Source organism: Sparus aurata, chromosome 7, assembly GCF_900880675.1.
Source record: "Sparus aurata chromosome 7, fSpaAur1.1, whole genome shotgun sequence".
Classification (NCBI taxonomy): Eukaryota; Metazoa; Chordata; class Actinopteri; order Spariformes; family Sparidae; genus Sparus; species Sparus aurata.
Genome location: NC_044193.1, coordinates 3,033,537 through 3,053,701, shown reverse-complemented (window position 1 = coordinate 3,053,701; position 20,165 = coordinate 3,033,537). Strand labels below are relative to the sequence as shown.

The 20,165-nt window shown below is 43.3% G+C and overlaps 2 protein-coding genes across 5 annotated transcripts in view; one reads left to right on the top strand and one right to left on the bottom strand.

Annotated features, from left to right (window-relative positions):
• Positions 1 to 14,218, top strand: part of lama5 (laminin, alpha 5) — a 102,800-nt gene extending 88,582 nt beyond the window's left edge. For all 3 annotated transcript variants that reach the window (XM_030424402.1, XM_030424400.1, XM_030424401.1), the window contains 30 exons: positions 368 to 479; positions 611 to 784; positions 872 to 1,068; positions 1,154 to 1,270; positions 1,501 to 1,655; positions 1,921 to 2,050; positions 2,133 to 2,235; positions 2,338 to 2,451; positions 2,582 to 2,764; positions 3,500 to 3,642; positions 3,728 to 3,907; positions 4,029 to 4,168; positions 4,488 to 4,647; positions 4,823 to 4,956; positions 5,132 to 5,297; positions 6,474 to 6,608; positions 6,931 to 7,082; positions 8,178 to 8,310; positions 8,465 to 8,608; positions 8,725 to 8,855; positions 8,972 to 9,133; positions 9,573 to 9,702; positions 10,818 to 10,972; positions 11,071 to 11,260; positions 11,357 to 11,494; positions 11,614 to 11,773; positions 11,853 to 11,983; positions 12,146 to 12,239; positions 12,337 to 12,456; positions 13,094 to 14,218. In XM_030424402.1, the coding sequence (XP_030280262.1) occupies positions 368 to 479; positions 611 to 784; positions 872 to 1,068; positions 1,154 to 1,270; positions 1,501 to 1,655; positions 1,921 to 2,050; positions 2,133 to 2,235; positions 2,338 to 2,451; positions 2,582 to 2,764; positions 3,500 to 3,642; positions 3,728 to 3,907; positions 4,029 to 4,168; positions 4,488 to 4,647; positions 4,823 to 4,956; positions 5,132 to 5,297; positions 6,474 to 6,608; positions 6,931 to 7,082; positions 8,178 to 8,310; positions 8,465 to 8,608; positions 8,725 to 8,855; positions 8,972 to 9,133; positions 9,573 to 9,702; positions 10,818 to 10,972; positions 11,071 to 11,260; positions 11,357 to 11,494; positions 11,614 to 11,773; positions 11,853 to 11,983; positions 12,146 to 12,239; positions 12,337 to 12,456; positions 13,094 to 13,242 (4,332 nt within the window). In that variant the 3' untranslated portion in view covers positions 13,243 to 14,218. The remainder of the gene's footprint in view (positions 1 to 367; positions 480 to 610; positions 785 to 871; positions 1,069 to 1,153; positions 1,271 to 1,500; positions 1,656 to 1,920; positions 2,051 to 2,132; positions 2,236 to 2,337; positions 2,452 to 2,581; positions 2,765 to 3,499; positions 3,643 to 3,727; positions 3,908 to 4,028; positions 4,169 to 4,487; positions 4,648 to 4,822; positions 4,957 to 5,131; positions 5,298 to 6,473; positions 6,609 to 6,930; positions 7,083 to 8,177; positions 8,311 to 8,464; positions 8,609 to 8,724; positions 8,856 to 8,971; positions 9,134 to 9,572; positions 9,703 to 10,817; positions 10,973 to 11,070; positions 11,261 to 11,356; positions 11,495 to 11,613; positions 11,774 to 11,852; positions 11,984 to 12,145; positions 12,240 to 12,336; positions 12,457 to 13,093) is intronic.
• A 62-nt stretch (positions 14,219 to 14,280) lies between these two features.
• Positions 14,281 to 20,159, bottom strand: adrm1 (ADRM1 26S proteasome ubiquitin receptor). Of its 2 annotated transcripts, none has more exons than XM_030424403.1 (10): positions 20,029 to 20,159; positions 18,815 to 19,055; positions 17,591 to 17,707; positions 16,815 to 17,025; positions 16,266 to 16,347; positions 16,022 to 16,164; positions 15,550 to 15,678; positions 15,297 to 15,454; positions 14,964 to 15,066; positions 14,281 to 14,765 (listed from the first exon to the last, which is right to left on the bottom strand). In XM_030424403.1, the coding sequence occupies exons 2-10, from the start codon at positions 19,022 to 19,024 to the stop codon at positions 14,677 to 14,679; spliced, it is 1,242 nt and encodes a 413-aa protein (XP_030280263.1). In that variant the 5' UTR covers positions 19,025 to 19,055; positions 20,029 to 20,159; the 3' UTR covers positions 14,281 to 14,676. The 2 variants fall into 2 exon arrangements, with proteins under 2 accessions (XP_030280263.1, XP_030280264.1); XM_030424404.1 differs by having other exon boundaries at positions 16,266 to 16,344.
• Positions 20,160 to 20,165: the final 6 nt, after the last annotated feature.

The following is a 20,165-nucleotide window of genomic DNA, read 5'->3' as shown; positions in this document are numbered from 1 at the left end:
AGAAAGTGGATCTCTAAATATCCGTCCATCTGTGAGATTGTTGAGTTCAGACAATAAACTAGTGAATATAACATTTTTACTCTCCTCTTGGGACATTTCTGTTAATATTGTGACAAAGTGATGATTAGAAAATGCTTTGATGATTGCTGGGATTTTAAGTTTTGCCCACATCCTTTCTTATTACACAACAGATAAAGTGAGAAAACCTGAAAACTTTTTTTTTCTACCTCTCCTGCAGACAAGCTATTTCTTTTTTTTTAAATATCTCCAGTTGTTTGTCTTTTTCATGCCACAAAATAATAAATATCATAAATGGTGTGTTTTCATGTAGCAGTGAGCGTGTTGTGACGTCTTTGGTGTTTTTCAGGCGATGGTGATGACTGACCGGGTCGGTGACCTGCGGGACAGTACCAACAACACACACCAGAGGGCGGAAGACCTGCTGTCCTTCATCAACAACATCACCATGGACCTAAACGGTAGGACGACGAAGAAAAAGCGTTCATCTAAACCTCTTACAAACATAAGGACTGTTTTTCTTCCTCTGCTCATGTCTCATTCCCCCCCAAAAGAAGAGAAACCAGACGATTGATCAGTTCTGTCTCCACAGATATCATGCTGATGGCGAACCGGTCTTCACTGAATGAGACGGAGGCAGTGCAGGACGATGACGAGCGGGAGAGGAAGATGAGGGAGGTTGAGGCCATGCTGAGGGAGATGAGATACAGAAGCTGCGTGGGACAGAAGAAAGTGGCCAACAAGGAGAAGACGGAGGCGGAGAAACGTGAGTTCATCCGCTCCGTCAATACAAATTGTAGCTAACAGATTGTAGATGTGTTCACGTCCTCTCACTCTCCGCGTCCTCTGCCAGTGCTGGATCGCGTCAATAAGGAGCTGGCGGGTCGTCAGGGGGAAAACAACGACTTGGCCAAAACTATCAGAGACCGTCTGACCCGCTTCAACTCGGAGATGATGGATCTCCGAGACGCCCTGAACGAAGCCGTGAACAACACCGCCAGAGCCTCGGAGCTCAACAACATCAACGAGAAAACCCTGGAGGACAACAAGGTGAGCTGGGAGAGCAACAAAGAGCCGTAAAGAGAGGAGTAAAGGGACGATGATGAACAAAACTCTGACTGTGTCTCTGTCACAGAGGAAGATGGAGGACCTGCTGGAGAAGCAGAAGGAGGTGAACGACCAGCTGCAGATGGCTGAAGACGACGTCGCTCAGGTCAACGACGTGCTGACCATGCTGCACGACTCCAAAGAGGTGAGAACCAACACTTTTCAGGACTAAAGGTGTTTTTAAAGGGACAGTTCACCCCTTATCCTGTCTGATCTGATCTTTTTTTTAATCATTTCCCTCGATTAATACAGACAAGAGATGCAGGCAGAGATTGGAGGGGATGACGATGTAACAAAGTTCCTTATCTGGACTGGAAGTAGAGATGTTGCAGCCGTACTGTTTGTCTCTTTTTGACACTTTAACGTCTTTCCCAGGAGTACGAGCGGTTGGCGGCCAAGCTTGACGGCGCCAGGACTCCGCTGGCAAAGAAAGTGCAGGAATTCGGTTGGGTCGACTCCAAGATTCCTCTGGTGGAGGAAGCAGAGAAACACGCTGAGCTGCTGAACGCTTTGGCCATGAACCTGTCCAGGTAAAGGACTTCTCAGCTTCTGTTTATTAAGTACGTTACTCTGGTGGAGGAGACAGACAAACGGGACCCATTGCTGAGCTTCGTGGTGACAAAACGCAACAGCTAAATCAAGTAATAAGTTAGTAAAGATGTTCTGTAAGGAAATTCCTTCTAAATGACAAATTCAGTCACAAATAAACGTACTTGATCGGCAACGTTTGATCGACTTGTCCCTCTCCTGTCTCATGAAATACATGTGTGAGTAGTTTTCTTGGTTTGTCTGCAGTTTGGTTGAAGAAACCAAGAAGGACGGATTTGTGGACGTAACACAAGCTTACAACAAGATCATCAACAGCATCAAGGAGGCGGAGGAGGCCGCCAAGATGGCCGACAAGGCTGCTAACGACACTTTGCAGGTACAAACACCACCCACACGACTGGCTTTAAATTGTGTCTTTGTTCGTGTCAGGCTTGTAATATTTGTGTGATTGTGTGCAGAACATAAAGGACCAGGACCTCAGCCAGGTTGCCGATTCTCTGCGGAACCACAGCCTGGAGCTGAAGGACGAAGTTGAGAAGTTGGATGATGAGCTCAACAACGGTAAACAACACAAATATCTACACCATCTTTATTTAAGTGGTTCATGACATCAGGTCAAAGTCGGGTGTTAAATCTTCAGTTTGGATGTTTGTTGTTTTTCAGACCTGAAGCCGCAGCTTGAAGACGCTGAGAGGCGGCTGGACGAGGCTAAAACCAAACAGGCCGATGTGATGAAGGAGCTGGAGACGGTTCAGAACAACCTCAACTTCACTCTGAGTACGCACGTCAAACACACACATCAGCACAATCGCTCTAAAAGTCTTACAATGAAGAAAACGATAAAGATGAAATCAGACGTGGATTCATCTCGTCTTTTCTTCCGTCCTTCTGTTTCTGCCATGAACAGATGTGACTCAGGAGATCAGCGATGCGAAGCGTGCGGCGGATGCGGCGAACACCACGGCCACGCAAGTCAACGATGCCCTGCGTCCAATCAAAGAGCAGCTGGACCAATGGCAGCAGACCTACGGAGACGCCAACGCCACCAACGAGGACATCAACAACGCCCTGATGGAGGCCAACAAGACCGGTAGGAGCCTGAAGAAGAAGAAGAAGAAGAAGAAACATACTTATTTAATTAACTGATTTCCTTCCACAGTTTCTGTTTGTTTTCTTTGCGTTGATCTTTTTATCACGAGGAGAAACGTCTAAACTATGATGCCGACAGTCACGTTGCCAATTTATGATTTTAATTTCTCTGGATTGAATCTAAATTCACGTTTAAATCTGAACTCGATCAGACTAAACAAGTAATTTGATGACTTCATCGTGGGTCAAGGAAATTCTTATAATAATAATAATGATAATAAACTTCATCTTCAACATTATACAGCTCCTTTCAAAACAAAATAACAAAGTTTGGATCATAATAGAGTATTAAAATAAGTAAAATAAAGCACAATATTTTCACAATTTTCAAAAGCACAATTTCTCTGAATTTTGTGACCATGGAGATAATTGACAAATCAAGAAAACAGTGAGCATATTTTTTGATGATGAAATCAATTATTTGCATCCTTAATGAAATAATAAAAGTGGAGTAAATAGATATTAATGAAGTGAAACTGTTCAACCGATCAATTGAGTCTAACATAATCATTAAGAACATCCACGACCTCCCATCCTGTCTCCCGTCACTCTCCACTCTGTCCTATCCAACAATGTCATGAAAAATGTTTCAGAAACATTTACAACAGCGAACTATTAAATAAATCATCAACATGCAAATGAATGAGTCATTTAACGTGACTCTGTCTGTCTTCAGTTCACTCGCTGGGTGAGACGATTCCCATGCTGATGAAGAAGCTCGACAAACTGCAGAATCACTCGGCACAGATGCCGAACATCTCCGAGAACATCGACCGCATCCGTCAGCTCATCCAGCAGGCGCGAAACGCCGCCAGCAAGGTACACACACACACACACACACAATTAATAACGTCTGTCCTCCAGCAGCCTCTAATGTTCTCGGTGCCCTCTCTCCTCCGTCCAGGTCGGCGTTCCCGTGAAGTTTAACGGGGAGTCGGGCGTTCAGGTCCGTACTCCACGTAACCTCGCTGACCTGGCTGCCTACACCTCCCTCAAGTTCTACATCACTCTGCCGGAGGCGGCCCGAGCGAGGCGGCAGGACAACGGCATCAAACAGTTTGTCTTCTACCTCGGCAACAAGGATGTAAGCATCACCACGGCAACAGAGGAGCTCTTTTTGTGCTGTTTTATCTGATGTTTTTGGTGGCAGCGTGGTGTTTTTGAGGGATGTTTGTAGTTCATTTCTGTCCGTCTGGTGTTTGTAGTCCAGTAAGGAGTTCCTGGGCATGACGCTGGAGGGGAAGAAGCTGCGCTGGTACTTCAACGTCGGAGGAGAAACTGCCGAGGTGCTGACACCTCAAGACATCAAGTCTGATGGAAACTTCAACAGTATCGAGCTGGAAAGGTAGGACACACACACACACACAACGAAATATGTGCACATGATGACAAAGTGAGATATGCACATATTTGCAGGTATTTTCCCATGAAAAAAATAAACCTACATAAATAAATAAAACAACTTTTTTTCTCCTCAAATTTGTGTTTCCATACGTTTCACTTGGTTTCACATCAAACAGATAAAAATTCTGAAAACACTCTGCAGACAAACATTCCCAGAGAAAAATCAAGGGAAACAAAAACCCTTAACTTTCCTCAAGGGGGAGAAAACTCAGGGAAAAATGTGTGTATTAATATCTTCCTCTCTGTGTGTCTGAATGCAGGATCCTCCAGTACGGCAACATGTCCATGTCTTCAGAAGGCCCTGAGGAGATCAAACGAACCTTCAAAGCCGACGGGACGGCTGGAGGAGATCAGGGGCTGCTCAACCTGTTGACCGACGACACCGTTTTCTACGTGGGAGGATACCCGAGTACTTTCAAAGTAAGTGCACAGACGACTGTGTGCTTTTGTTGCGGGGATGGGCTCAGTCATGGTGAGAGTCGGAGTATTCATGCACATCCAGTACGCATCTGCTGATGCTGAGTCGTGTGTTCAAATGTAAATTCAAATGGTACACATGTTGTCCAGCTCCTTATCTTTATTCTTTGTTTTTCAGCCGCCTCCTCAGCTGGCTCTGCCTAACTTTAAGGGCTGTATTGAGTTGGATACGCTCAATGAGGACGTGCTCAGTCTGTATAACTTTGAGAAGATCTTCAAACTCAACACCACAGTGGAGAAACCTTGTGGCAGGTGAGGTCTTTTATCTTGAAACCTTTCATACACATTCACTTTTCTAAATATAATTTGGAAAATATAGTTTCTTGTCCTCTGTGTGATTTGATCAAATTATCTTTGTCTCTCTTTTGACTGAACTCACTCTCACATTTTCCATTTCGTCTTCATAATGGGATAAAATGTAAAACAGGTTGAAGCCCGTGCAGACCCTCGCCTGGGAGAACGACGCAGCGTATTTCGACGGCAGCGGCTTCGCTGAGATCACCTTCGCCGGTGAAGCCAGTCGCATGCAACGCTTCGAACAGGAAGTCAAAGTTCTGTCACACAACGGAGTCCTGCTCCTGCTGCATAACCAGGTAAATGCTTTATTCATTCAGTCATTTTTTTCACAAGTAATTACTTGATATTTGCTGACTAATTGATCACATTAACATAAGCATCAATCATTCATTTGTTTTCAAACATCAGCAAATAAGTAACAAGTCTATTTTCACAGATTTCTCATCAATCAATCAATCAAACTTTATTTATAGAGCACTTTTCATACATCGTAATGTAGCACAAAGTGCTTTACAGAATTAAAACAGCAACAATTTAAAACAACAGGTGAGCTGTTGTTTTGCAAAGAAGCAGACCTGAGAAATCATAATTAAAGTTGTAATGCGTCAGAGTTAGCCACCTGTCCGATTCATATTATCGGCATATCACCAGAGTGACTGTTAACTGCTGCTAACAGTAGCTGCTGTTAGCTAGCTAGCCCGGTTAGCCACAGCCCTGTTAGCTGACTCTGCCTGGGCTGGGAGGCTTTTCTGGATCTGCCTGAGAGCTGACCATGTTTTTATTCAATGAAACCCATAAAAACACAAAATATACTAACGTTACTGTATGAAGACATGATGAAGTCAAAATGTTTTTGATGCACTTTACTGTACTGTACGGTACAGTATTGAGGAAATATGTTTGTCACCTCAATTCATTTAAGGTAATTTCTATTTAATTTGTGTACATTTTAGTCATTTACATTAAACACACACAGTTTTTGGTAGTGTAATAAGAGAAAAAGGTAAAAAAAAATCGTGATTCCCAAAAATTAAAACGGAGAAAAGGAATTTGGGAAAAAAATAAAACGGATTTTATAGGGCCCGACACATGTATCCAGCTACTTAAACACAGTAAGTGAAATAAACGAGTGAGTAATAATAAATAAATAAATGGTAATAAATAAAACAGTGCACTAACAACGGGTATTGCGGAACTGAGGAAACGCTATCATTGATGTATTTCACTGAGGAGACACTAGAGGCAGTAAAATAAAATAAGATGAAATAATAAAACACTAAAGCGAAGACTGATAAATACTAAAGGAGGTTAAAAAGTCTCAAACTGCTGTGAAAGCAGGTAATCAAAATAAAGTAAAACAAGAGAGATGAGATCCTCAGATATTATCAGATTTCATCAGTGTCGGCTTCAATGTACAGTATTGGTCATATTTTAAATGTCCTCTTGCTCTTCACGTCTCTGTCCTCCATCAGGCTAGGTTCATTTGTCTGGCGGTGCTTCAAGGCAGACTGAAGGTTTTCTACGATTTCAGCGACAAACTGGAATCTCTGGAGCCTAAAGACCCTTCAGATGAATCCCTGACGATCAGCAACGCTGAGCCCAAAGCTGTAAGTCTGCCACGTCTTTCTCCGTCTCTCCGATGTGTGTGATACATTCTCATGACTCCTTCATGTAAGACATGACAGCTGACATGACAGAACAGAGATCCTGGGGTGGCAAATCAGTAACATTCATTTTTACTATTTTTCTCAGAATTTTGATTTTATTCTCAGATTTTGTCATTAGTCTCAGAATTTGAATTTGGACTTCCTCAGAATTGCAACAGAGGGAAGGACGAATCATTTCTTGTTGAATAATTGGAGACAATTTCATTCTCGGTACTTGCAGTTTTCTAATCTGTGTTAACGTGTGTCATGTTGTTTTGTGTAGGTGGAGATCATCATCCTACGTTCGCCGTCGTTCCGTGTGGTGGTGAGGAGCAACCGCAACACTCTCTTCACCCAACCGTTCACAGAGGCCATCCCCCTGTTCGCTGGCAGCTACTACCTGGGAGGAGTCCCGGAGAAGAAGATGCCTGCCAAGTTAGTAACACACACACACACACACACACACACACACATAAACACAATGACAGCACCTGTTTTTCATCGCTGAGACTGAGACGTGCTGCAGATATTCGTGATCATTCAATCGATACAGCTTTCATTGAGAAAATGAGAATTCATATTTCAGTCAGATAAAGGGATATTCTTGTGTAAGTTTAATCCATGGTCTAAATCACCGTGAAACTGTGTCAGACTCCCTCTCCAGAGATCAAGTTAGCAGACCGCTAATTTACGGAGTTTTATCAACCTCAGAAACGACCACACGACAACAATACACTGCAGTAAATGGATCCAAATATAAACCGCCACCAAAAAGCCACAAATAATGCTCAGAACAGCACCAAACTTCAGCAACAGTACAAATAGGGTCTCAGCACATAGTCCGGGGCATCTAACCTCCGCTAGCTTAGCTGGATTTCTGTTGTGAAGCTAAAAACAGATTTCAACTCTCCTCCATCAGCTTCCGGGTCGGGGAAGTCCCGACGCGACGATTACCGAGTGCGGTTAGAAATGCTCAATTCCGTTCTTTTCCCTGTCCGCTCTCGATAATAACTGTTATAAACTGGCAGGTAAGACACATATGAACTCTGATTGCTTTTCCATGGAGTCATAATCATACATTTTCATCCATGAGCCGCGGAACTCTACTGCACTCGGTAATCGACTCGTCGGGACTTCCCGTCAACAGGAAGCTGCTGCAGAAGAGTGGTAAATTTAGTCAGCTTTTCAGTAGAAATCCAGCTAAGCTAGCGGAGGTTAGATGCTCCGGACTATGTGCTGAGACCCTATTTGTACTGTTGCTGAAGTTTGGTGCTGTTCTGAGAATTATTTGTGGCTTTTTGGTGGCGGTTTATATTTGGATCCATTTACTGCAGTGTATTGTTGTCGTGCGGTCGTTTCTGAGGTTGATAAAACTCCGTAAATTAGCGGTCTGCTAACTTGATCTCTCGAGAGGGAGTCTAACACAGTTTCACGGTGATTTAGACCATGGATTAAACTTACACCGGAATATCCCTTTAAAGATCTCCGTGTCCGTGCGGCTGCTTCATTCTCGTCTGTGTCTCTCTGCAGGTTGAAGTCTCTGTTCTCTAAGCAGGGATCTCTGAAGGGCTGTTTCAGGAACGTCAAGGTCGGCGGCTCTCACGTCGCCCTGAAGACGATGACGAGCTCTGGAGTCAGTTTCGGCTGCGACGACAGCCTGCTGGTGGGAAAACTATCCGTCAAACATTAGTCATTGTCTTTGCTGCTGTTGGTTGCCTTATTTCTATTTTAAAGCACTTTTTCATGTGTCTCTCGAAAGTCTCTTGCAATAATAGTTTGTGTTAATCTGCTGTGTGTGTGTGTGTGTGTTCATTCAGGTGGCTCGTGAGGCTCATTTCTCCGGGCAGAGCTACCTGAACTTGGCTCTGACAGGTGTTCCCACACTCAGGAACAACTTCTACGCCAGCTTCAGCTTCAGAACCGAGCAGAAGGAGGGACTCATGTTCTACCACCAGGATCAGGTCGGACAGGCCTCTCATATTTGCCTTTTGTTTCTGCAGACTGAACTGCTGCTGTCCTTCCTGCTCAGTACATTTTTAAAAGTGTTTGTCTTTTGTGTGTGTGTGTGTGTGTACAGGACGGCTTGTGTCAGGTGTTTTTGAAAGAGGGCCACGTGGTGGTGAGAGCCGGCAACAGTGAGATTAAGACACAGAAGACGTACAACGATGACAACAGCCACTACGTCTCTATCTACAACGACAACAACGGGTCGGTATCACGTGTTTTGTCCTTCCAGACACCAGCATGATGCCATCACACTCTGGAACAAATTCAGTTGTAAAGAAACATTGGTTGAAACTGTGTGCTGATGCTTCACCCTTCAGGATGCGTCTCTACATGGACGACGTGCGTGAGCAGGGAAACGGGGACACCCCTTCAAACGCCAGGAGAATTGGCAGCTTAGAGGGAAGCACCTTCCTGGGTGGGATGCCCAACCACGGCCTCCAAAATCTCACCGGATGTATCAGCAATGTTTTCATCAAGAGGTGAGATGAGTAGCGATCAGGAGGAGCCACACAGTTCAGCTCTGCCATCGCTCACATTCTTTGATTATGATCATCTTTTCCAAATGTTTCCAGCAATGTTCAAACCAGAGAAATCAACAGGTTTACTCAAGGTAAAGAGTCAGAGAGTGAGGAAGGGAGTCGCAACTTTAAAACATATATCTTGTCCGTCAGCAGTACACGAACACCCGACAATGGAGGTCACCTCCGCCGATCACTGCTGCAGTCAGGTTGATAATCAGGAATCAATTTAAATCCACTTTTAAAAAGTTTAAAGTGATCTCTGAGCTCTCCTCGTCCGAAACCCGAGAAATTACATCTACAGATCCAAACATCAGGAGTTTTGAGTTGAAAGGTGGAGAGAGTTGATGTCCTGATAAATTCAAATCTGAAGTTGATACATTTTGTCTTTTGTCCGCAGTGACGGGGATAAGAAGGTTTTGAACCTGCTGAAGGCAAAAGAAAATGTCAACGTTCCTCTGGACTGTCCTGCTGCCAAAAAGCCTCAGCAGATCATCGCTGCCCAGCCTAAACACAGCAACAAACCCAAGGTACACACTAACACCGCTTTCCCACAAACAGGAAGGAAACAGAGTGAAAAAAAACCAAACAATTTCTCCTGGAAAAAAAGATTTCATTGGTTTCACATAACAAAAGAAATAATGTCACACAAGGAGGAAAATCATCTCCTGGGGGGGTAATCTATTTGTTTCTCACATGAGAAGAAAAAAATTCAACTTTTTTCCACCTGTCAAAACACAAAAGAAAAGACATTCCAAGAAAGAAAAATATTTTTTATCCACCCCCCAAAAAAACATTCTCCTGAGGGAAATTTTCTTTATCACTTTATCACAGATTTAAAAACATAAAGGAACCAAATAAGATTATCCTGGTGACAAAAAACATTTTAACCAGTTTTCCCATCTGGGAAAATGTGAAAAAATAAAAATCCAGGAGAAAAAAACATCAGTTCTGGGAGATTTTTTTTTTTTTTTTGGAGTAAAGGGAAAAATTATCATTTTCTCACACATGGAAAAATAATAAATTCTCCTTAGGGAATTTTTATCAGATGCAAACATTAAGAAACTTAGAAAGATCATCCTGCCAAATCATTTATTTCACCAGTTTTTCCGTCTGTTAAAAAATACAAACTTGAATTATTCCAGGAGAATTTTTTCTTCTTAAATCCAGGAGAAATAATAATAAAAAAAAATGTGAGATCTTCTTTTGAAACTGAGTGAAAAAAATGTATTCTGCCAAAGTGTTGATCATGTTTACACAGACCAACGATGATACCGGCAAAAAAGAGGGAATATTACCAGTTTTTCCATCCATGAAGACAAAAAATCCATTTGTGTGAATTTTCATTTTTCAGGAGAATTATTTATTTATTTTTTCATAGAATTTTTTTTTGTCTTCAGGGGGAAAAAAAATCAGGATTTTTTTTATTTTTTTTTTATCAATTCTGAAACTTTTTGAATAAAGTTTGAAAAGAATCTTCCCTCAAAATGTTTTTTGTTCAAGAAAAATTCCTCTTGGGGGATTTTTTTTTCCATCACATTTTCACACAAAAAAAAATAAAAATCCTCATTTGCCCCTTCAGAGCTTCCGTGGAACACAAAGTTAACTTCTGAACCCTGTAACAAGATGATATTCTCTCTGTCAGGGGAAGCACAGGAAGCCGTCGGGGTCTCGCAGTCGTAACACCAGGGAGTCGTGTCAGGCCGAGCTGTCGGACCAGGAGCCCGGAGCGACCCACTTCAGCGGCTCCTCACACGGCTACCAGAGATACGACTCTCTGCCCGGCTCGTTCAGCTCCATGTGAGGGTCACGCAAACTTTCAGACAAAACTCACGCTTCATGTCGGAGAGGAGTTCTCCTGTGACCTGAAGCCATTTAATCACACTCTGTCTCTGCAGGCCTCACATCTCCATGTCGGTGAGGATCAACTCCTCCGACGGTCTGGTGCTCTATGCAGCTGGCGGGCAGCGCGGCGCTGTGATGTCACTCAGCGTGTCAGACGGCCACCTGCTGCTTCTATTGGACGGAGGGAAGAGGAAGGTCAGCCTGCGGAGCCGCAAGAAGTACAACGACGACCAGTGGCACACGGTGAGGTCGCACGCCGGGGCCACGCGACTGGGTCACCATTTAGTCTTTTCATCTGAATTTCTAACCCGCTCTCCCTCCGTCTTTGTGTCGCTTCAGGTGTTTATAAAGCGTGAAGGAGAGAAGATCAGTCTGATCGTGGACGGGATCAGCGCTCAGTCGAAGAGACTCCCCGGAGGAGACCGGACTCGTCTCACCGGGCCTTTATATGTGGGAGGAGTCCCACCTTCACTGACGGTAAAACATCCGGATTTCTCATCACAGACACGAGGTTCAGATACACAGCTCAACGTAACAAAAGCTGCATTAGGTGCATCATGAATCATGTGTCTGTGTTGTTCTGTTACAACCTTCAGGCTCCGGGCTCCGGTGGTTTCGTCGGTTGCGTCAGGGACTTGACGCTGAACGAAGCCCCTGCAGGGAGCCCCGCTCACAGCCAGGGGACGGTGCCCTGCTTCCAGGACCCTCTGCAGCCTGGAGCGTATTTCTCCGGTCAGGGAGGAAACATGGCGATAGGTGACTATCATCGCTCTTCTTCTGTGGTTTTTCCTGTTTGAGTCGGGCTGTGCTGAAGGCTCTCTGTCTCTCCTCGCAGATGAGTCTTTAGTTCTGGGACGAGATGTGGAAATCCAGCTGGAGGTTCGGCCCGTCTCAGACTCTGGACTCCTGTTGCATGCTGGGATGTCACCTGACCAACACCTGAGCTTGGTCCTCAGCCAGGGAGAGGTGAGACCACAACAACACCACGCAGTTTGTTTTGTTTCAGTCCTGTTTTTCAGTATGATCAGATACAACAACATTATTCTGAGAAAGCAAATATTTTTTCATCATAAACAAAGAAAACCTGAAAAAGTGTTTAATTGTGTGTGTGTGTGTGTGTGTGTGTAGGTGACTGTGTCAGTAAACACCGGCAAAGGTGAATTCTCTACCTCTTTCACTCCTGAAGAATCTCTCTGTAACGGCCGCTGGCACACGATCACAGGTGAGCTCACGTCACTAACTTGTCTCTGACCCTCGCTGTGTTGGTCTGCTGTCACTCTGAGATGATGAAACATGTTGTGTCGTCTGTTCGTCTCCAGTGGTGAAGAAGAACAACGTCCTGCAGCTCCACGTTGATGCAGCCAGCGAGCACAGCGTCGGGCCCAAACAGAGCCGCTCTGCAGGGGCCAAAGAGACCGTTTACCTCGGAGGGGTACCAGGTGAGTACACACACACACACACTTCTGTCTGTGCACATTGCTTCCCGACTGGTGGAACTTCAATAGATACTTCACATCCTTTATTTCTACAGACTGCTGCTCATCTGTTCACTACGGTGGCCCATCAAGTCAAAACACAGCGACATTTCAGAAGATGGGAGTGTTGTTGTGTTTTGTAAAGTGTTATCATGTCTGAAATGTAGTTTTGTGTCATAATTCCAACCTTCATTTTCCTTTAAGTTTATTCCCAAAATCTGATTATTTTTCCTCCAGATATGGAAGTTTTCTTGATATGCGAGATTTGTTTTGTTCTTGTATGATTTTTCTTTTCTGGTTATATTAATTTGTTTATTGTTTTTGTTGTTTTGAACTCTAGAAGTGCATCTAAACTATTACACCATCATAAATTAACATATTAACAGAGCTCATGGTGGTGTGCCCGAAAGATATTCAATTTACAACAATATAAAACTAAATGAGACAATCAATCATCACACCTGTGAATCTGGAAATATTTAGCATATTTGCTTTATAAATAATCCAAATGTTTAATTATTATTTCCTCGTCCTGTCCAGTGAGGCTGTCTGTCAGCTGCAGTTCTCTCTGTAACATGTTGTTCCTCTCTCTGTCCACCAGACGGCGTCACAGTTCCGGGTCTTCCTGCCGGCCTGCCAGCGTTCCACGGCTGCATCCGCCAGGCGTCGATCAACCACCGACCTGCCATGTTGTCCAAACCGCTCGCCGTGCACGGAGGCGTGGGAACGCAGGGCTGCCCACTCATGTAGACACAAACACACACACACACAGTCTTATCCTCACATTCCCCAACTACAAATTACTGGTGGTGGGTGTCATGTTACTGTAGCTAATTTAAAATATATATATTAATATTTATTTTCTATTTTCAGAAAAATGTATATTTTATATTTTCGCCGTTTGTCGTTGCAGTTACTGGTTTGTTTTTGTGCTACAGCAGTGACAACTGTCTGCACACAGAGATGCACTGATACACGTCACTCACATATAAACTCTTATAATCAGAAATCAATGATTGCACGTGTAGTATATTGTAAATAAAAGCCCACGCAGCTTGATTTTTTTCTTGCTTTTTTTTGCAGATGGTGAAAAATAAATTATGTTGATAATTTTTGTCCTTTTGGCTACAAACAAATTCAAGTAAATAATGTATGCGACTGTTTATCGTGCATCTCTAGCAGAGAATGTTAAGAATACCTACTGAGTCGGTACACTGTGAACACTGTAATGTATGAGCAACGTCCTCAGGCAGCACAGATGGGAAATGTTATCTGTAACGCGGACTGGGACTGGACGTCTGGGAATATCAGTTAATTAAGTCCAAGTCGTGCAAAGATGAATACATTTATCATTAAAAAGGGGCAAGAGCAGGCGTGTCATTGGCTGCTCCCTTAATTGTCTTGCACATTAAGGTTTTAGTGTACAAAGTAAGAAACCATCAGGAAGAATTCCACATTTTAACGTCTCGAGTGAGCGCTGAAGTCGTAAACGTCAGACTCGTTCCCACATCCCGTCCGTCGGCTCCCGTCCCAGTTTCAGGCAGCGTTTCTCTTCTTTATTCCGTCATAATTGTAAACATGTACCAAACATGAGTGTGAAGCTTGTATGTAATATAACCACTTTTTAAAAAATATGTCACAGAAGAATAAGCTTTTCCTCCTCTTCACTCCCGCCCCCCCATGTGTTGTAAATGTATTTCTGAATAAAGTTTTTTTTTCATACAAACTTTTACTCTTCAGCGTTTGTTTCCCACGTGTAAAAGAAAGAAAGAAGAACCTGGGGCTAAGTTGTTTGCTAATATGATTTTTTTTTTTTATTATCAAGAGAAAATCACAAAACATTCGGAGAGAATCAGCACTGACAGTCTGTACTGTAGTGTAACAACAGGAAGAAAATGTCAAACTTAAAGGCTTAATCCCACAACAGTCTGTTTAAGAAACTGCCTCCGACCTTTCAGAGTAAAAACGAACAGAACAGAGCCGTTAACAAACAGGTCACACAGTTAACAAGGTGGTCGGAGTGGAAACAGCTCTGCTAACCTGAGTGGGAGCAGACGGTTGCCTTTGGTATAGAAACATGTTAAGACAACATTACAGAGAAGAGGAGGTCAAGAGAAATACTGAATTGAAAGGAATCACAGATTTTAACTGGGACTCAGTTGAGGCTAGTTGGTGGTGTGAGCTCTAATCCAGACTCATGTCCTCATCGTCCTCTTTCTTCTCTTTGGAGTCTCCTTTGGTCCCCTGCATGGCTCTGGCAAACGCCTCCACATCTGACAGGAAAGAAATACAAATATATTTTTAAAATATATTAAAAAAAACACGTGGATAAGCAGTGACGGTAACACCACAGGAGGGGGTAGAAGGCATGACTGCATTAAATAACAGACTCACACTCTCATACTTGAGAGTACATCAAAAAAATGAAATATGGTAACTGGACTATAGTTTTTTGTGTGTGTCTCTCTCACCTCCTTTGTTGGCGGCATCCACGGCGTCTGCCGGCAGACCAAACTGACTCAAGAGAGGTCCGAGCTGCCCGGAGGCCAAGGCACTGCTGAACATGCCCATCGCCTGAAGGAGACACGAGTCACAGTCATTTAACACGACAGTTCGACATATTTATAACCTGATTAAATTAACCGTGGTAGCTTGTTTTAACTACCATCTATTATCTGACTGCATATGTTCCATCCCCTACCAGCCAGTGTAAGTGACTGTGCACATGATTTTGATAAATCTGTTTACTCAAAGGTTTTTCTCTCTTCTGTGTGTGTGTGCGTGTTCAGTGCTGTCCCTCCTACCTGCTGGAACTGAGGTGAGTTGAGTGTGTTCTGGATCTCGTCAGCACTCTGCAGTAAACTTTCTCCACTGGGGAGGAAGGGCAGGAGCCTCTGCTGGACCTCAGCGTTAGTCAGGATGGGAGCCATCATCTCTGGGGTGCAAACACTGGCCAGGTCGACTACAGAACAGGAGAGGAGCCCCGTTAGTCTTATATAATGATGTGGCTGGGAAACGATGAAGTTCTGGATCAGAACCAGGAGCCTGCCAACTCACCTGCTGATCCCTGTGCAGCCGCTGGGACGTTCATAGTTGCCAGGATGCTCTGGAGGTCACTGAGCTGGATGGGCTGATGGGAGGAAGGGCTTCCAACAGAGGCTGGGACCACTGGAGTCTGAGCTGCGGCTGCGAATGACGAGGTTATAAAATATCAGAATTGGTGAAAAAAAGAAACAGATCAACGTTTCCCAAAGTCCAGGAGGATGTGCTCAAATGTCTTGTTCTGTCCACAACCCAAAGATACTCAGTTTGCTGTCGTAACAAGTGTAGAACCAGGAAATATTCACATTTAAGAAGCTGCAATCAGATAATTTAGAGTTTTCATTAGTCTCAAACATGTTAAACCAGTATCAAAATAGTCTAGGTTAATTTAATAACTGATAATCACATAAAAATCCATCTAGTCTGATATAAACAGTGAGTATTAATTGGCAGGTGACACATAATGGCAGTACAGTACTTCATGTACCTGGTGTGGTGGGAGCAACAGTAGTGGGGGAGACAGCTGAGGCAGCAGGAGTCACAGGGGTGGTGGGGGCCTGAGAGGAGGAGGAGCTGGATCTGGGGGCTCCTCCTGATGAAGGAGTGGCTGCTGCTGATTGGCTCCTAGAGCTGAAGAGGGAGACATAAGTTCATATCACATTTTTACACATGTGCAATGACAGTGGTGATGTAAGCGGATGCTGATGTGAGTGCGTCGTGTTCTGTCTCACCTGGATGAGGAGCTGCTGGTGGCGGGTCCTCCGCTGCCCAGCAAGTTGGCAAGTCCTGGTCCTGCTAGAGCTCCCAGACCTCCTTAGACAAAGAGAAACACGTCAAAAAGGGACCAAACTGATCTCTTTATTAAAAGAACAAAGGTCTTCTTGGTATGTAGCAAAGGAAAGGAAAAGAATCTGAATCTGTGAAATGAGATTTCAACACTAATAAAATGTAGTTCTTGAAATATCTCCAATACATTCTGTTGTATTGGATAACATTATGGGACATATTGGGTCAGAATGTAACTACATTTCTATAACTTTTAAATGTGAATACTGATTTTTTTTTTTAAACCATGTCTACACGTCCATTTGATGTCCATTCTGTGACAGCTGAAAAGGATCCCAGGTGATGTAATTTTAAAAAGACGGAGGGACGGTGACGCGTTGTGTTTGAGGGTTATTTCCTGGAGGAGACTTCTCTCCTTTCAAAAAATTCACGAGTCTCAGTTGCAGTGAATGTCAGGATTTATACATGTCTAAGAACTATCCAGTGCTGCTTACCCAGTCCCCCGAGCCCTGTTGGTCCAATCAGCTGCATCAGCTGGTTGTGGCTCATGTTTCCCAGCAGGTTTTGCAGGCCTCCTTCTCCTCCGAGTGCGGAGAGTTCGTGGCCGCTGCCGCCTCCGCTGCCTGCTGCTCCGGGAATAGGCGGGTTGTTCAAGTACTCATTCACCTTACGACAGAACTCCTCATCCTTGTCAGTCTTTGGCTCCTGACCGGAAATTGAAAGAGCGAGAATTCTGTGAAATCAGAGCTGAATTCTCCACAGACCAAATTACCAGTTATTCCCATCTGGTGACACGAGGCAGATCATACAGATCACATAAAAGAAGACAAATCTCCTCACTGTAAACTTTTACCAGTTGTACTTTTGCTGCTCTGTGTCATAAACAACTGAATTCTACATCTCGGAAAACTTTAATAAAGAATGCGGATCATCTTTTGATCCACAGGAGGCTACAAACATATTTATTCGACTGCTAAATTTCCCTGTGGACCGGTCAAGATGAAAGTAGAAACCTACTGGTGACAGCAGAGATTAAATGAGAGGCTGCCTGACAAATACCCTGATTACAGCCATGTCCACCTTTTCATCAGGAGTGTAATAATCTGTTATCATCCTGCTCATCACACTTAATGCCTCCCACTTCATTTTACACTCAGTTTGCCTCCATTAAATATCCATCAGCCTGCACACAAACAGACATAGATGGCACACATTCAAATGTTCTCCATTTCTTCTCCGTTGAAGAGGCTGAGAAGCATCTTCCTCTCACCTGCATCCAGAAGAACAGTCTCTTGGATCCGGCCTTGAACTTCAGCACATAGACACGTCCTGTGGTGCACTGGCTCACCCTCTTGAATTCACAGTCATCAGGGAAGATGATCAGGTCCTGGAACAGGGAAGGCACAACATAAGTCATTCAACAGAGAGAGGAGTGAAACACTGAGGTTGCTCTGCCACAACAAATCATCATCAGCCGGTCATGGAAAGGGAAAACGAACGCAGCAACATCACTGCAGCTCTGAAATAAAGACACAGTCACCTTGCTTGCTCTGTGGACAGCAAGCTAAATGAGGATTCAATGTGTCAGCGATGCTTGTAGGAAAAGTGCTTGTATGTACAAATAAAGAATGAATAGGAAAGGGGAAATGACAAACTGAGGTGACAGTTTATTTTTCATTGCAAGTGCTGCTGCCACCACCAGAGTTTTCCTTGTGGTATTTGTGGAATGTAAAACATGCCTGACAACAGTAACATGTTCTGTCATGCTGACTCTTAAAGTGTGATCAGACCAGTTAACAACGTTGACATGTCAGTCTTAAATGATTAATTATTATGTTTATATGACCTAAAATAATCATACACACAACAGAAAAACATGGTTGTTTAATGTAGCTTGCACACAAACTTGTGTTTGCCTGATGAAGCACTGAAACGTCAAATAAATGTAATTTTTCAAGTTAGACAGTCTGTGGGAGTTTGTTTGTCTGCAACATTTGATCCTCTCTTCCTTCTCCTACGCACCTGTCTCATGAACAGACGTTCAAAGTGTTCCTCTGTTCTTGATTTATCTCACTCCCACTAGAATCACTGATCACTTGACGTATATGCAGATATAGTTTGAAAAAGAGAATTTACCAGATTCAACTTACTTCCTCCTGACTAGAGCTAGAATGACTAACCTTTGATAAAGAGTTAACAGAGAGATGCCAGTGAACGGGGAAAGAGAGAGATGTGGGAAAATGAAATGTCACTGGCCTCACAAACATCAGGGATGTTGTGGCCCATGATCAGTGCTTCAAATGTTTGATTGTTGGCACTACGAAAAACTGCACATTGCAACTCATTATTCATTAAATGTATGCACTAGTCAACAATACGTTCAGAATCTGTAGGTGCAACAAAATGTCCTCAAATATGACAACTAGTTCTGCTAAGACAGCATAGGAAAAGTTACACAAAAGCAACTTAAATTCATTAGTTTGTGGTTACTCACATCATCAACATTCCCAGATGTCCTGTCCTTCCAGCAGAAGTGTATCAGGGAGTCGTCAGACTGCTGGATGTACACTGTACCCTTGCGTTTGTCAGGTGTCACTACGTTTCCCTTCAAGGTCATTTTACCAGCTCGAAACTCCACCAGGTACTTGCTGGAGCTTCCCCTGGAGCCACTCACAAGGCTTGGAAAGAGAGCGCCTGACGACATCTTTAGATCTCTTTGTAAACCAGCCTGAATACTGGAGGAAAAGACAAAAAAGTCAGGTTAGTAATATGATATGGGCGTTTCACTGTAGCATGATCATCACTGATAGGAGGAAGCAACATAACCATTCAAATTCCTATAGTACTGAAGACCAGATTATCTGTATGACTTAGTGGACAAACAGAAATATACAACTATTATAAATGTTTAAAAACATCAGTGTAGTTTGATGGTAAAGATATTAAAGTCAGAGTACAGCACAACCACAAAACCACAAACAAGACCAGTTCCTTGTACACATAACTTCACAAGTTGGCAGAAAAAATAAATCTCAGTTAATTTTCACCTCCTAATTTAGAAACTTTTAGTTCCCACACAGTTGATACAACCCTTAATATGAACTACTTAGTTACTTTTACTCGAAGTAAGAAACTTTACTCATACTTTCTAAAAGTCTTATCGCACTTAGTAACGTACAGTACGAGATTTTAACTATTATACGTACTATAGAATATGATACGTTACTTAAAATACCAAAAAGTTTGAATAACGTTAAAATCTGAAGCAGGCCAACTTAAACCCTGTAATAAAATCAAAAAGTTAGCGAGCTTGCTAATTGCAGCGAGTACTGCAGTTAGTTGTCATCAATCTATTTATTTAGTACAATAAAAACCTTTATGTGTGATATCTAAACGTCACAAAAAAAGTTTCACGAGTTTGGGAGCTGCTCGTTTGTATCGCAAAGACTTTTAAAAGCAAAGCTAACAAATTAGCAGCTAGCTAGCATTAGCTGTTGGCAGTTCTGCCTGTGTCATGCTGGTAGTCAATGCTAACGTTAGCCCGTGACTTAGCTAAACCGACGAGCGACGGAAGCCAAAATCTTACATTTTATCTAGCAAGCTAAAGTAATTCAAAAGTCAACAATAACATAAAACTTTGCATACGAGTCCCGTGTGAGCAGCTTTGTGTAAAACTGAAGTTTGGAACTGAAATGTTTGTATAAATACCTTGATTTGTGTAGTGAAGAAGTCGCCACTAACTTTTCTGTTTGTTCGCTTGCTAGTAACGAAAGTGACTTCCGTGTTGACTTCCTGTTTAGTCCTGCGCGCGCCTGCCCGTCGCCGGCCACGCGCACAGGGTGAAG

Bases quoted from the DNA above. Each gene is read 5' to 3' on its own strand.
- adrm1 (XM_030424403.1), bottom strand. From the start codon at position 19,024: ATGTCGTCAGGCGCTCTCTTTCCAAGCCTTGTGAGTGGCTCCAGGGGA. The intron at 17,026-17,590 runs GTGAGAGGAAGA...ATTTCCGGTCAG, and splicing joins GACTGTTCTTCTGGATGCAG to GAGCCAAAGACTGACAAGGA. The intron at 15,455-15,549 runs GTGAGTTGGCAG...CCTGTTCTGTAG, and splicing joins GGCTGCACAGGGATCAGCAG to TCGACCTGGCCAGTGTTTGC.